Source organism: Aotus nancymaae, unplaced genomic scaffold, assembly GCF_030222135.1.
Source record: "Aotus nancymaae isolate 86718 unplaced genomic scaffold, 86718_ANA_hifiasm-v0.15.2.pri h1tg000046l, whole genome shotgun sequence".
In the NCBI taxonomy this organism is placed as follows: domain Eukaryota; kingdom Metazoa; phylum Chordata; class Mammalia; order Primates; family Aotidae; genus Aotus; species Aotus nancymaae.
Genome location: NW_026988460.1, coordinates 506923 through 523072, shown reverse-complemented (window position 1 = coordinate 523072; position 16150 = coordinate 506923). Strand labels below are relative to the sequence as shown.

At 38.4% G+C, this 16150-nt stretch overlaps 1 protein-coding gene across 3 annotated transcripts in view; it reads right to left on the bottom strand.

Annotated features, from left to right (window-relative positions):
• The window catches only part of SLC25A26 (solute carrier family 25 member 26), a 165982-nt gene that overhangs the window by 13237 nt on the left and 136595 nt on the right, over positions 1-16150 (bottom strand). For all 3 annotated transcript variants that reach the window (XM_012473770.3, XM_021666778.2, XM_021666777.2), the window contains exon 7: positions 1730-1799. In XM_012473770.3, the coding sequence (XP_012329193.1) occupies positions 1730-1799 (70 nt within the window). The remainder of the gene's footprint in view (positions 1-1729; positions 1800-16150) is intronic.

Here is a 16150-nt window from a genome sequence, read left to right as displayed (position 1 = left end):
TCGACTTGGTTTTACAGAGTACAGAGTACTAACCATACATTATCTCAAGCCCTGAAATAATCCCCTAAGGTGGGAATTGTTGCTTCTACATTACAGGTAAGGAAACTGGCACTCAGGAGGGCCCCAAAGTCTCATTCCTGAGTTGGGGACAAAACAGAGACTTGACAATCCTGCAGGTCACACAGCTCAGCCTGTGCTAGATATGCAGCTGTGGGCACCTCGCTCCCCTTCTCCACCTCTCAGCATCACCACAGCACCGGCTATGCTGCCACACGCCCCAGGAGAACCACCTCAACTGAAAGGACCTGGATGGTAGGATCCTACCACATAGAGGTCGTCTCATAGGAAGTTCCCTTCTCCCCCTCCTTCTGACAATCTAAATGCTTAGTGTCCATTACAGAGTATTATTCAGAAAAGGAAACGGTAATTAATGCAAATTTCCTTAATAGTAACAATGTCTCTGCAAGCAAATCTTTGAATTGGGTATTTAAGGAATAGGACCAGAGAATATGTTCTCCTTATTTCAACACATGAAAGTTTTACAGTATTGCTAACTTTAAGAAGTAGCCTTACTTATCCAGGATGACTGAATTTCCATAATGCGCTCACTTTGTCCCCAGGGTCCAGGAGACAGTCTACAAAAAATGTACATCTCTCTTAGGGACTGGGGAATAATGACTCCTGACCTCTGGAAAATGAATCAAGACCACCTACTTACTTAACACAGCTAATGACTATTGTGTCATGTGGAAACAATTACTATCATAATCAATCTGGGTTGGTGTCATGTCTAGAGGCTAAATCCTTATTTTTGATTATCAATTCGACAAGTCAAATAAGTCTAATTATTAATAAAGAATCCTATAAAATGTACATTTTCTGTTTTCCCAATCATGACAACAAAAAACCAATGACCATTAAGCAAACTGGAAAATAATTATTTTCCAATAAAGTTAACACCCCAAACCTCCCATACTGGCTTCACATCTCAACTAAAAGTTTCATTTTCTGGCCAATTTCCATTGTATTTCAACTATAATTCTCATTTAACTTTGTAACAACCAAATATACTTCTCTCTTAGGCTTTTAAACATATCACTTCTCTTTAAAGCATCTGAGTTCTCATTAAAGCCTCACTGGAAAATTCATATGACTTAGTGATGGATAACACCATATTGCATATTGTCACCTTGCTCTTGCTTTAATGTCTCGAAAGTGCCCACATGTGTAGATCTCCATACTTCCTACACAGAACAGTTTAGCCTCCAGTAAGCTATGGAGGAGCCTCTGCTCTCCTGACACTAGTTAATCTACAGTGCTGTCAAACATGTCACACAAACCATGAATCATTGCCTTTTGCAGAAATCGCTTAAACCCCCTAAGCACTGCCCAAGGCAGACAGCTGCACAGTCAGCCCTACACCCACAGCAAGTCTCTTCCCACAGAGGACTTTATAAATCATCTTTAAGATAATTCCAGGGCCTGAGTGAAGGCTTTAATAAAGATAAAAAGAAAAAGAAAAATTTGTCAAAAACAAATTGGTTGTCTTTCAGGCAGACACCTTTTTAGCAGTTATTTTCCCTAGGACACATGCTTTTCTCAAACAACTAATGGAGCGCTCTTCATCTAAACAATCTGGAATTTCTAAAGAATGTTGTTTTTGCATAGTTAATATTTTCACATTTTTCCCCCTCTTTGGTCTTTCCCAGTATAACATAATCCTTTGCACCTGCAAAAGCTCCACAGACTGCTGACTGCCAAGAATCCACCACATGATCCTGCCTCCAGGACCAGAGGGCCTGTGTTTAAGAAGAAAGAAAAATACAAGTTATTAAATATTTGAATTTATCGGAACCTCCTGTGGGTTAGCTCTGGGGATGGGAACTTAAGTGAGAAGCTATTTTGGTGGCATTCTTTTCTGATGACATAAGTGACTTTCCCAAAGACTTAACTGCATTGTAAAATAAGTCAAAGAAATGAGAATGACAGCTACATTAGAGTGCTCAAAGGAAACAATTTTCAGAGAATACATAAGTGTCTGTGGGTGCACACAAAACATCATCGCCATACAACTGAGAAAGTGAACTTACTCATCACCCAAAAGTTTTCTTCTATCCCTGTGTAACCCTTCTTTCCTGTCCTTCCTCACTACCCCCAAGCAATCTGATCTGTCATTCTAGATTAGTATGCCTTTCCTAGAATGTTATATAATTGTAATCATGCATTTTTAAAATCCAACTTCTTTTATTCAGAATTATGTTATGATTAACCCATGTCATGCACATATCAGTAGCTGACTTTTCATTAGTAATATTCTGTTGTAGGGATATATCGTGATTTACACATTTACCTGTCGATGGACATTCGGGACTTTTCCAGTTTGGGGCTATTACAAATAAAGCCACCATGAACATTTGTAAGCAGGCACATGCTTTCATTTCTCTCAGGGAAATACCTAGCAGTAAAATAGCTAGATCACATGGGAGGTATATATTTAACTTATTTTTTTTTATTTTTTTTTTTTTGAGACCGAGTTTCGCTCTTGTTACCCAGGCTGGAGTGCAATGGCGTGATCTCAGCTCACCGCAACCTCTGCCTCCTGGGTTCAGGCAATTCTCCTGCCTCAGCCTCCTGAGTAGCTGGGATTACAGGCACGCGCCACCATGCCCAGCTAATTTTTTGTATTTTCAGTAGAGACGGGGTTTCACCGTGTTGACCAGGATGGTCTCGATCTCTTGACCTCGTGATCCACCCGCCTCGGCCTCCCAAAGTGCTGGGATTACAGGCGTGAGCCACTGCGCCCGGCCCATATATTTAACTTTTTAAGAACTGCCAAACTGTTTTCCAAAGCAATTGTACCATTTTACATTCTCATGAGTTTCGGTTTCTCCATGTCTTTCCCAATACTTGGTATCATCACCACTTTAAAATTTCAACCATTCTAGTACATGTGTTACAGTATTTCACTGGTTTTTTTTTTTTTGAATATATATTTTTTGAAAAGAAAGTCATTTTAGTAGGTTTTCTTTGTTTGTTTTTGAGATGGAGTCTGTACTGTTGCCCAGGCTGGAATACAGTGGAACGATCTCAGCTCACTGTAACCTCCAATTCCTGGATTCATGCAATTCTCCTGTCTCAGTCTCCTGAGTAGCTGGGATTACAGGTGACCACCAACATGCCTGGCTAATTTTGGTATTTTTAGTAGAGACAGCATTTCACTATGTTGGCCAGGCTGGTGCTAAACTGATCCCAAGTATCTGCCTGCCTCGGCCTCCCGAAGTGCTGGGATTACAGGAGTAAGCCACCGCGCCTGGCCTTCATTGCAGTTTTAATTTGTATTTCCCTAATGATGTTGAGCTGCTTTTCATGTACTCATTGGCCATCCACAACATACTGTCTTTGGTGAAGTGTCTGTTCAAATGTGTTGCACATTTGTATTGGGTTACCATGATCTCAATGACTGAATTTTAGTATTTCTTATATATCCTAGAGATAGCTCATTTATAGATATTTTCTTCTAGTCTTCTTTTCTCTTTTCACTCTTTTAACAGTGTCTTTCAAAGAAAAGAAGTTTTTAATTTTGATGAAGTCCAAATGATCCTTTTACAGATCTTGCTTTTGGTGTCACATCTAAGAAATCTTTGCCTAACCCAAAGTCACAAAGATTTTTTGATCCTCTGTTTTCTTCTAGAAATTTTATGTTTTCAGGTTTACATTTATATTTGTCATCCATTTTGAGTTCATTTTTATTTATGGTACAATTTGTAGATTGAAGTTATTTGGGTGTTCACATATGGATATTCAGTTATTTCAGTGACTGGCAGAGATAATCATTTCTCCAGTGAACTTCCCGCTTGCTTTTGTCAAAAATCAATTTTCCACATATGTGTGGGTCTCTTTCTGAACTCTCTATTCCATTCCCATCTATAGACCTATCTTGATGGCAATTCCATACTTTCTTAACTACTGTAACTTTATAATGAATCTCGAAATCAAGTAGTATTTGTCTTCCAAATTTGTTCTTTTTCAAAGTTCTAAATATTCTAAATATTTTGCATTTCCATATGAATTTTGCTATCAGATTAATAATTTCCATGAAATAACCTGCTGAGACTATGATTGGGAGGCACCAAATCCACGGATTATTTTGGAGAGAACCAGTGGGTCACACTGAGGGGTTTTCCTCTCATAAGCACGGCATCCCTCTCCGTTTTACTAAGGTCTTAGTTTCTCTCCACACTGTTGTGTAGTTTGCACCATACAGGTCTTGCACTGGTTTTGTCAAATTTATCCTTAAGTATTTCACGTTTTGATGCTACTTCGAATGGTACTGTTTTTGAAATTTCAATTTCCGGTTGCTCATTGATAATATGTAGAAATTGATTATCAACACAATTGGTTTTTGTATACTGATCTTGTATTCTGCAACCCTGCTAAACTCAGCTGCTAAAATTACCATCCTCATAGCTTTTTTTAATAGAGCTCATCAAATTTTCTACATAGATGACCATATCATCTATGAATAAAAACAGTTGTACTTCTTCCTCTCCAATTAAGATATCTTTTAGTGTTTATTTTCGTTTTTGCCTCAGTTGAGTAGGACCTTCAGCATAATGGCATGTACTGCAATAGTGACCACAAATATTACCAAAAAAGACCTCTGGATTGTTCTAATTTAAATGGTTAGAATAGTATAATGGCTTTCTGAGAGTGGTGTGACTTTTTAGGGATAATCAAATACACCACAACTAAAAAAAGAACAGCAAAGTTCATTTTAATTTCCTACTCTAAATACTTCCCCACTGACAACTGTATCTGGAAGTTTGTGAGAGTCACTGAGGGGATGAAGAAGATGTCATATAAATGAATCATTAGGTGCAGGACCCTGTTTACTCTGTCAACTTTAACAACTTAAGTCAGACAGTGAATACGTTATCTATCTAACAAATTAAATAAGTGACAGTGTGTGGCTTGAGGACTCCACCATTTCCCTCTATCCATACGAACAGGAATGATTCTCTGAAAGAGGGTTAATTCAATTTACTGCACTGAGAGTGCAGCTATCATATAGATTTTTGTCACCTTACTCGTGAAAGTAGATAAGCTAAAAAAGAAAAGATTTACAAGAAACAGGTTTCTAAAGATAATACTGCCATTAAACAGAGTAACTGGTGTATTTTCAGAAAATGCTCTAATGTTTGCAAATCAATCTGTATGCTTTAATAGAAAGGATAATTTTCTCCAGAGCTCCTACAAGCATTGGATTAAGAATAAGAAACAAGACAGTGGAATCACTTTTTCTTTACTTCTAAGGTGGCAAAGGGTGTATTTCATCACGCTAACGCCAGTTTTAACACCAATACTTACTTCACCAACTCATTAGAAAAGCAATGCAAAATATAAACTAGATTTCTGTTGATGACTAAAGGTCATGTTCAGTTAATCTACTAATATCTTTAAGGGTTCCAAAGAGCAGAAGGCTACTCCAAACAGACTTAAAATGCTGGTAATAATGCTGAGTTTATAAGCAAAAGTAAGAAGATGTGGATGTGATAAGAAATCAACAATATTATGTAATTCATAAATTCAACAAATATTTGCTAGGTGTCAGGTACTGTAGTCAAGGAAAGAAAACATAACAGTTCCTAGGTCTAATATGTGAGGAAGGTATGGTGGGGGCAGAAGAGGATTATAAAAGAGAGAAGTGAGGTGACAGAGAAAGCTTCACAGAGGTGCCTGTTACAATCTAGGGAGAAAAAAAATTGGTTGCCGGGGGGGAAAAAAAAACACAATCAAAATAGACTCAGATGGCTAAAGATACCATTTAAAAATAGAAACTCCGCAGATAAGCATAACTTTCCACTATTACCTGGCCGGAATAATGAGCCCACAAACAACATACAAAGAAATAATTTGGTATTTGAAATGGATACTAACAAGTATGTTAAAACAAACAAATCTCTAGAAGACCCAAAATGTCTGAAGTTAAGAAACGTCAGTGGCAAACACAAAGCATGACGTAAAGAATGACTGTAACAGCAACCACAATACACACTTACATAGAACATACAGTACTTCCCATGTCTGGGTGTGAAGCGCTTTACATGAATCCACAATCTTCTGAGGTGTATGTAATTTTTATTATCTTGTCATTTTATAGACAAAAACATTGTGGCTCATGCCTGTAATCCTAGCACTTTGGGAGGCCAAGATGGGAGGATCATTTGAGGCCAGGGGTTTGAGACTAGCCTGGTTAACATAATGAGATCCCATCTCTAAGAAAAAAATTGTTTAAAGATGAGGCCCAAAGATGTTAATTAACTTGCCAAAGGTTAAACAGGAAAGCTAGGAGCTGGATGGGACACTCTGGTGTGGGCATGAAAACACATGGGTTTGGATCTGTAGGCTACAGCTGTCTGCTGACACAGATAAGCATTCATGAGACACTTCTACAAGCAAATCACAATTTCTACTGGAATGATTAAACTATCCAAGTGAATGAACAAATTATGTCAATGTGTAAAACAACTTGCTTAAATTAGATTAAAATGATTTTTTAAAAGGAGGAAGTGTCTGAATACAGAACTTCAGAAATGTAATAGTGAGACCAATCTAAAAAGATGAGAGTTATTTACAAATTAGTCATTTGAGTGCAGCTTTAAATTCATAAAACAACAATAACAAGAACCTGGCTGATAAAAAATACTATACAGCAATTATGAAAATATTCTGAAATTATTTATTTGCTTATCTATTTGAAGGGACAATAGGACTGTAATAAAATACTCTAGCTGGAAGACATTACTCATAGGAAGACTACGTATTATTGATTATGGCATTCATATAGTTTTAGACTGGAATGTGGAATAAAAATATATTGTAGGCAACAGTATAAATGATTACAACTGACAATATTAGGTAGGATTTACTGACTGCCTACAATGCTCTAGGCACTATGCTAAAGCTTATACATGTGTTATCTCATTCAATGTTGAGAAGTGTATTATTCTCCACAAAAAAACGCTGAGGGGCAAGTGCTAAGAGATGTTAAGTAACTTGCCTGAGGTCACACAGATATTAAGTGGAAACACTGAGGCTGGTTTGTTTTGCAAATAGCATAGTATATACGCAAAATTATGTTTCCTCACTATCACATACAGTGCAACTTCTAGTCAAACACATCATAATACATACTTTATTAAATACTTCGATGTTGATAAAATGAATTTAAATAATGTGGGTTTATAATAGGAATTTTTATAAAGGACCTGCCAAAATTTTTTAAAATTTCCATAACTTCTCAACCTAAATAAGTCATTTCATTGCCCCAAAGGTCTAATGATCATTTCTGTCAAGGCAGATAGATGATTAGAAGAGGAGGGGAGGGGCATAAAGGGATATAAAGAAGCAGTATTGGAGTCTCAACTCCTGGTGGAGGTTGTGTACCAAAATAACAGTAAGAAATTTAAAAAGCAAGGCGCCATATTTTCCCTGGTGTTTGCTTATTTATCCCAATTCAATGTCCCATTTCCTTTTTCTGTTCAAATATAAGTAACTTAAGAGACAGCATCTTGTTCTGTTACTCAGGCTGGAGTGCAGTAAAGTGATCACAGCACACTGCAGCCTCCAACATCTATGCTCAAGTGATCCTCCCACCTCAGCCTCCTGAGTAACTGGGATTATGGGCAAGTGCCACTATGCCCAGTTAATTTATTTTTTTTGAGGCAGCATCTTGCTATGTTTGCCCAGGCTGGTCTCAAACTCCTGGTCTCAAGCGATCCTCCCAAGTAGCTGTAATTACAGTATAAATGAAATTTTCACATGAATCTATGGTTAACATTAATGAGAAATATCAAGTTTAAGTAATGAGAACACCAGTCAAAAATGTTCTTAGTTTCACTTCAGTAATTTTTCTTAAGTAAACCTTCCTTAAATATTTCGAATAGGTTGTATGACACTTTTATTTTGAAATAACTTTAGATTTACAGAAGAGTTACAAAAATAGGAGCATTCCACCAAGTGCTGTGGCTTGTGCCTATAATCCCAGCACTTTCGAGAGTCCGAGGTGACAGGATCACTTGAGCCCAGGAGTTTAAGAGCAGCCTGAGCAACACAAGGAGACCCTGTCTCTACAAAAAATTTTAAAAATTAGCAAGACGTGGTGGCAAAGCCCTGAGTCCCCGCAACTGGGGAAGCTGAGGTAGGGGGATCGCTTGAGCCCAGGAGGTTGACGCTGCAGTTATCAGTGATCACACCACTGCACTCCAGCCTGGGCAACAGAGCAAGACCCTATCTCAAATAATAATAATAATATAGTTCCCATATATCCTTCACCCAGCTTCCATAGTATAATTATCAAAGCACAAGACTGAGATTTGGTACAATATTATTAATTAAGCTACACGCCCTAATTGAGTTTCACCATAATAATTGTTTAAAAGTAAGCAATTTTTAAACATCAGCTTGACTTTTTAAATGAATGATATTTCTATTATTCATTAGGATGCTCACTACATCCTAATATCACTACAACAACAATTCGTGATATCACTACAACAACAATTAGGTTGTAATTTCCCAAGTGATTCTTCACTTACTGCTAAAAGCCTATCAGAGGAACAGCATGAAGTAGTTTGGCTCCCCCAACCCCACCCCAAGATAACAGCTATTAGCACCAGTAGTCATAGGCCAGAAAGCAAACACCAGGCACAATACTACGAAATGGCTGGGAGTCCAAGCCCAGACCAGGTGTTTTCTATTAAAGTGTAGCATGAAGAGAAGGCTTTGTTTTTCACTTTTAAAAGCCCCACCCAAATAAGCACTATTGTCATATGAATAACAAATTGAAAATAAGTGTTTTGGCTCCAGTGAACGAAAACTTACAACTTGGGACCGCTTTAAGCTGCTCTAATCCAAAGCAGTTATATGGCTTGCAACCTTACAAGATGATGAAATTTTACTACATGCTTTTTATGGTCCAACAGGTATATGCATAAAATCATCTACTCAATTCCAAATTAGTAACACCAGATGACAAAATTTAAAACAACGAAAAGCATAATGCTTAGTTTTTTCAAACCTAGGCTTGCTCTTGATATCATCCTCTGGGTAGGTCTCACTGCCGTGAGTTTACCACCAGAAGTTTAGGACCGATTAAACACAGCAATGATTTTCATGCAAATACTTCCCATACTGTAGTTGTTCAAGTTATTGTATAGCTTTTGCACACATATTTTAAACCAACAAAGCAACAGCTGCCTATAATTTTACGATTTAATCAGATGAACCATCTCTCTGTGAAGTATTCACATACTATTATGTCTAAAAAAAAGATTTCTAAAAGAAATTTCTGAAACTGAAAAGACTATCAAATCTAACTGGGAACCAGAACTGGGCTTTCATTTCCACCATACCGTAGCTCTTGCAATACGAACCAGTGGCTAACAGGCTAAAATGAATTTTTCATATAGCACTACTTTCATAATTAAAACTAGACCTACCTAACTGATAATTAGGAACCCCTCACAGTACACAGGCTGATTTGGGTTATAATGGCAGCTAGACTGAAACTGTTCTAGGATGTGCAAGGGGCATCGATTTTATATGCGTTGATCTGTACCTTGTTTTTGGTAATAATATATGTTGGCTGGTTGAGATATTTAGATATTTGCATTCCAGATAAGTTAAGCTGGTAAAAATAAGAACGTGCAAGAAAATCTTAAACTAAAAATTGTGCTGGTAATTACAGGCAAAGATAATGATTATTCTTAAGCAAAAGCATGACGGAGTAAAATGCTCAGTTTGCTTTGTAATATTTAGGTTTTAGAGTTTATACAGTATCATTTTTGGATAAGCGTGGGCTAGGTTTTATTGGGGGTATATTTATTCTGACTGGGGATCCTCTGAGCTTTCTACTTGTGGTTTGGTATCTTTTTAGTTGTATTAGTCCATTTTCACGCTGCTGATGAAGACATACCTGAGACTGGTCAATGTACAAAAGAAAAAGGTTTAATCAGACTTATAGTTCTATGTGGCTGGGCAAGCCTCACAGTCATAGTGGAAGGCAAGGAGGAGCAAGTCACGTCTTACATGGATGGCAGCAGGCAGAGAGAGAGCTTATGCAGGCAAACTCTTGTTTTTTAAAGTCATCAGATCTTGTGAGACTCGTTCACTGTCAAGAGAACAGTGCAGGAATGATGTGCCCCCATAATTCAATCCCCTCCCACTGGGTTCCTCCCTGACACATGGGAATTGTGGGAGTTACAATTCAAGATGAGATTTAGGTGGGGAGACAGCCAAACCGTATCATTAGTTTTGCGTAGGGCAAAACCCATTGACAACATCTAAATATATCACTGAGTAATAGTCACAATGAAAAAAATTATTTTGATTATGAGTCATCAAGAAAAAGAGTTTTTTTTTTTTTTTTTTGAGATGGAGTCTCACTCTGTCCCCCAGGCTGGAGTGCAGTGGCACAATCTCGGCTCACTGCAACCTCTGCCTCCCTGGTCCAAGCAATTCTCCTGCCTTAGCCTCCCAAGTAGCTGGGAATAAAGGCGCCTGCCCCCACACCTGGCTAATTTTTTGTATTTTAAGTAGTGAGGATGGTCTCGATCTGACCTCATGATCCACCCACCTCAGCCTCCCAAAGTGCTGGGATTATAGGCGTGAGGCACCGTGCCTGGCCCAGATATGATTATTTTTAATATTTTTGCCTGCAAAAGAACACTTGGTTTGCTATGTTTACATATGGGACAATCTTTTTAAAAATATTTATCAAAAACGGTTAACATAAAAGAGCTGTAGGACTTACACTGACAAGCCCCATTTATTGGGAAACAGATATACTGACAAGCTTTTGTCTGAAAAAGCACCAGAAAAATATTTTAAAAGAAAGCAGTCACTTGTTTTTTTTTTTTTCATCGCCCTTTAAAAGCTCTCTAACCTCGCCTTTAAAAGCTCTCTCATCTCGCCTTTGATTCCAAGGGAGAGGGACCTCGTTACCTTCATCTCTGGAGTCCCACAGGGCCCCACACGATTCCTAATATAAAGAAGGCAGGTAAATGTTTGGTACCTACATGAACACCTACCATATAAGCAGTATTTCATCATTTTACCCTTGTGTAAAGAACAGAAGAAAACGTGAATGGGCCAATCCCAAATTTTCACTCTTAGTTCAATGAAGAACCCTGTAAATCAGAAATGGCATTTACTGAACTGGACAATGCTTTATACCAAGCTGTGCAAAAATGGTTTCTCAAGTTTATTTAGGCTCAGTTGTAACGAAGGCTATGATCAACTGGTGAAGCCAACTGGGGCAGAGCAAGACCTAGAAGCAGCACATGAACTATCATATCGCAAACTTAAACTATATGTACTCAACAAACCTCCAAAATGCTCACAAATAACAAGTAAGCAGGTCCCAAGAAATATACAAACAGCTAACACTCTCCTTTTTATCCCCGTTTGTTAAAGGAGGTTGGTTACATGTGAATGTATAGATAGGTCCCTTGAAAATCATAAGCTGGCAAGGTCTTATATTTCCTTGGAACAAGGAATCATTATTGCCATTTTAAGTGCTTCTAAATACATATTTATGTTTGATTATCTCATTAAACTGAAGTGTGGAAAATTCTCTTTTCTCACACTTTGTCTCAGCCAAAAGAAGTTGATATGACTCATCCCAAGAACCTTTTATCTTGATGGATTCTATTATTCGCATTTCAGTCACAAACTTGCATAAATATGAGAAAAATGCCTAAAAGAAAGAAATGAGGAATTCTGGTGTGCTTCTTATTATTTCCTTACGAAGGACCCTAGCCCACTACCTCCAGGCTATGGCACTCATAAGCCATGGTTAAATCTTACCTTTAGTTTAAGTAAGAGAACCTGCAAGGAATGTGCTGGGTGTTACCAGTTTGGTTCCACAACTGTAACCACAGCAGGCTGCCTGGGTAGCTGGGTACCCAGCTCTAACTGAGAAGCTGGGAGAGGGGGCCAGGGCTCTAGGAGCCACAGCCTTTCCTTCCATCCATCCTCTTGGGCCTTTGAGATACACGATACTCTTCCTGCCCTACTTGGTCTTCTTTGTCATCTTTTTTTCCACCATCTCTATTTATCTTTTCCTTGGCCAAACTATAAAATACAAACATTTCCGAAACATTGTTTACTCACTGAATTTCACCTAAAAGTAGGAGTTTCATGCTTTTCCAATTCTTACATTCCCTATATGGAACTCTCTCAATTGCTCTAGGAACCAGAAAATGTTGCTTCTTACCTTTATAATTTGAATGCAAGGATGCTGAGGAGTTCTCATTCTTTTTCTATTGTGTGTCCCATACTTTCTAATATGCAAATTAAGAATTCAAACTTTCTTATAGTTTTTGAATTGTTAAAAGATGCCTGTGATTTTGCTAAAATCTTAAATAGTATCTCAGACTGCTTTGACTGCTGATCTGAAAGTTTAAAATGTACTTTGTTCAGTTTATTTTTATTTTCATTTTGAGACAGGGCTTCACTCTGTTGTCCAGGCTGGAGTACAGTGGCGTAATCTTGGCTCAATGCAACCTCTGCCTCCTGGGTTCTAGCAATCCTCCCATCTCAGCTTCCCAAGTAGCTGAGATTATAGGCCCACACCACCACATCCCACTAATTTTTATCTTTTTTGTGGAGATGCATTTTCACCATGTTGACCAGGCTGGTCTTGAACTCCTAACCTTAAGTGATCTGCCCATCTCAGTCTCCCAAAGTGATGGGATTACAGGTGTGAGCCACTGTGCCTGGACTGAAATGTACTTTGTTCTTATTTTCAGGTAGTTTCTTCCATATTGACAAGTTATATTTAATTTTTAATACTAGCTTAGCGTGGTAAAAATCATAGACACAAAGCCATTTTCAGTCTTTCGCCACTCCCTTTCAATCTTTACGATGTTTTTACTGGAAACTATGTTCTGAGCAAACATGTCTATGAAGACACCAGATTCTCCCTGTCTCATGAAATGGTGTAACTGCAGACCCTGAACACTGAGCATCTTCTAATTCTTACCTTCTTTATACCAGTAAAAGTATTAGAGAAATTTGTTGTGGGTAGGGTGATGGTAGACATTTTAACTATTATTAAAACAAGAATCAACAAGAAAAAAATGTTATTTACTCTTAAACTTGAAAATAGTTTTTATATAGTGCTGCACATTTAAAATATTTATAAAACAAAAAAAGAGATCTAAGTAATTATTATACACATTGAACTATGACTGTAAGTGAAGTGAAAATGTATTGGTCCCTGATTTCTTTTACAAAGCTATGATTTCATCTTAGAAAAGCATTAGCATAATGTTGCTATCTTACAAAACCAAACTGATTTTATTTTCATTTTGCTTTAAATATTGTTAGCTTAAAGATTACATCTCATCCAGCTATTGCTTTAGTAACACCCTGTAGCTGTAAGCAAAACCATTTGGACCTGACAGTATTCTTAACAGTTTCCACACCGCACTATTAACTGATGTCTCACACTAAGACAATAGAAAAAAATGACATTCTCACAGGAAATTTTATCATATCCTTTCATAATATGCTCACCTTCGACTTAAAGCTTGGTAAGGAAAAAACCTATATGGTTAAAAAGGGAAAACTCTTTAATGGCCATGAACATACCTCTAAAGGAATGCATACATAAAACAGTTAATGTAGATAAGTCATCCAACTTTGCACTGAACTTGAAAAAGAATGCTAACCTTCAAACAATTAGCAAATAGTTACATAAACACCTGCTGTGTAAAAGACAGAACCATAAAGAATAAACAGAAGACACAGTTCCTTCCTCCAATAAGCACGCCCTGTGAAGGTTCAACTCAAACATGTGGAAAATGCAGTTCTGGCTGAACTCATTACTGTGAACTTTGTGCTCTCCCTGGATGGTCTCTGAGAACTGACTCGAGCACGGTTTAATCCTTGCCCAAGCTCAGCAGATGCAAGGATGCTTGGGAGAGGTGGTCTAAGAAACATGCTGGCCAGGCCTTCTAAGCTACATGTCATCAAGTTAAGGAATCAATGTAATTGACAGAAATGCCTTCAATGAGCTGACTATTAATATGACCTCAACTTTTTATCAACTTTCAGTTTATGAAACTGCAAAAACATTATGAAAGACATCATGTGTGGTGTGAATAATTACATGTAAAGTGATTAAGAATATCAAGTCTGGAGTTAGATCTCAACTTGAGTTCAAATCGTGACTGTGCCCATTAGTATTCCTGTGGCCTTGGGCAAGGCATTCAAACTCTCTTTCCATTTTCACATCTACAGAACAAAGACCAGGCCAGCACCTACCTCAAAGGACTGTCATAGAGATGAAGAGGAGAAGATCTGTGGAAAGTGGTTACTACACTGCCTGGCGTGTTGTAGCTTTGAAAAATGTGGGTTGTTGTTGCTTTTATTATGGCTGTTACCACCACTAAAAAATCACCTGGTAACCTGAGTCCCCGTCTGCTACGCAGCGCACAGTAAAAGGGGCTCAGGCTACTATGGCAGAGACAATCTTATCGAGCCCTGCTTCCCTGGTTTTAAGGTGGGAATAACAGCAAGGCTCACCTCTCTGGGTTGTGTGTGGTGTGAAGAAGACAGTAAAGAATGCATCGTGCTTAGCCCAGAGCCTGGCACACAGTATCTGTTCATCACACCACTGATGCCGTGAATAATCATTCGGGTGATGTAAGTGCATAACTAAATAAACTAAGTCATTAAAACACTAGTAAGGAAATAAATAGGTGTTATGATTATGAAGGAGGGAGGAAGGGAGGGATGTGTCTCTGAGGTGACATGTGATCCTAAGGCCTGAGGATACGGAAAGAGGAGACATGAGAGAGGAATGGGGAAGGGGATATGAGAGAGGCCTAGGGAAAGAGCTAGGATGAACGCTCCATGGGGACAGTTATTCGTGTCAGTCCTCTTCATCACTATCCCCAGACCTTGGAAAATGGTTGGCACACAGTAGACACTCGATAAAGATGTATACACTATTTATATATGTCAAAACATCATGCTGTACACCAGAAATATACAGATATTGTCAATTTTTAAAACAGGAAAAAATTAAAATTAAAAAATTATCACACACCTAAAAAATGAAATATATAGAATGAATGAAGAAAGAGTATTTCTAGCAGGGAGATTTACAAATGTAAGGACCCTGGTGCATCTGCAGCATGGCTGGGCACAATGGGTGAGTGGCACGGGATAAGGATGATGAGGCAGATGGAGGCCAGATTACACAGGGCCTTGACAGCCAGGTCTTAAGCTCTAGGTTTATTCTTTTTTTAAAGGGATGCCACTGACAGGTTTTAGCAGAGAGTGGTACGATCTAATTTCATTCTTATTCTGATTTTATTTTTTTTAAGAGACAGGGTCTCACTCTGTCACCCAGGTTGTGAGCTCAAGTGAGTCTCCCACGTCAGCCTCCCATGGAGTTGGGACTACAGGTGTGCACCACTACTCGCAGATAATTTTTATTAAGAAATTTTGTAGACATGGAGTCTATGTTGCCCAAGCTGGTCTTGAACTCCTGGGCTCAGGTGATCTTCCAGCCTAAGCCTCCCAAAGTGCTGGGACTACAGGCATGGGAGCCACTGTGCCTCACCTCATTCATTTCTTTAAAAGATCACTCTGGCTGCTGGATGAAGAAGATATTTTGGGGAAGCCTGAGTGAAATGAGGAAGACCATTTGACAGGCCAGTGTAGCAATTCAAACAAGGAGTGAGTTAGAGGCTTGAACTAGAACAGTGAACTTGTTGATGGGCTACATGATGAGGGATGAAAGAACAGAACTCTCTTAAGTTTCTATTTGAGCAAACATCAGACAACTGTGCTATTTACTGAGAAGCAGACAACTAGGAAGGAACAGATTGGGAAGAAGGCAAATAAAAAGTGACAGTTCTGTTCTGATCTGGCCACCCAGAGACATCCTGAGTGAGAATATCAACTAGGCAGCTGGTCATCTGAGGCTGCTGCTCAGAGGAAGGGGCTTGCCATGGAGTTATACACATGCAAGTTGGTTTAAAGATGGCATCTAAAGCCAAGGAATAAGATAAAATTACAAGCTACAGCTCTGTCAGGTAATAAAAACCATGAAATCTATCGTGTTTCTCTTGTT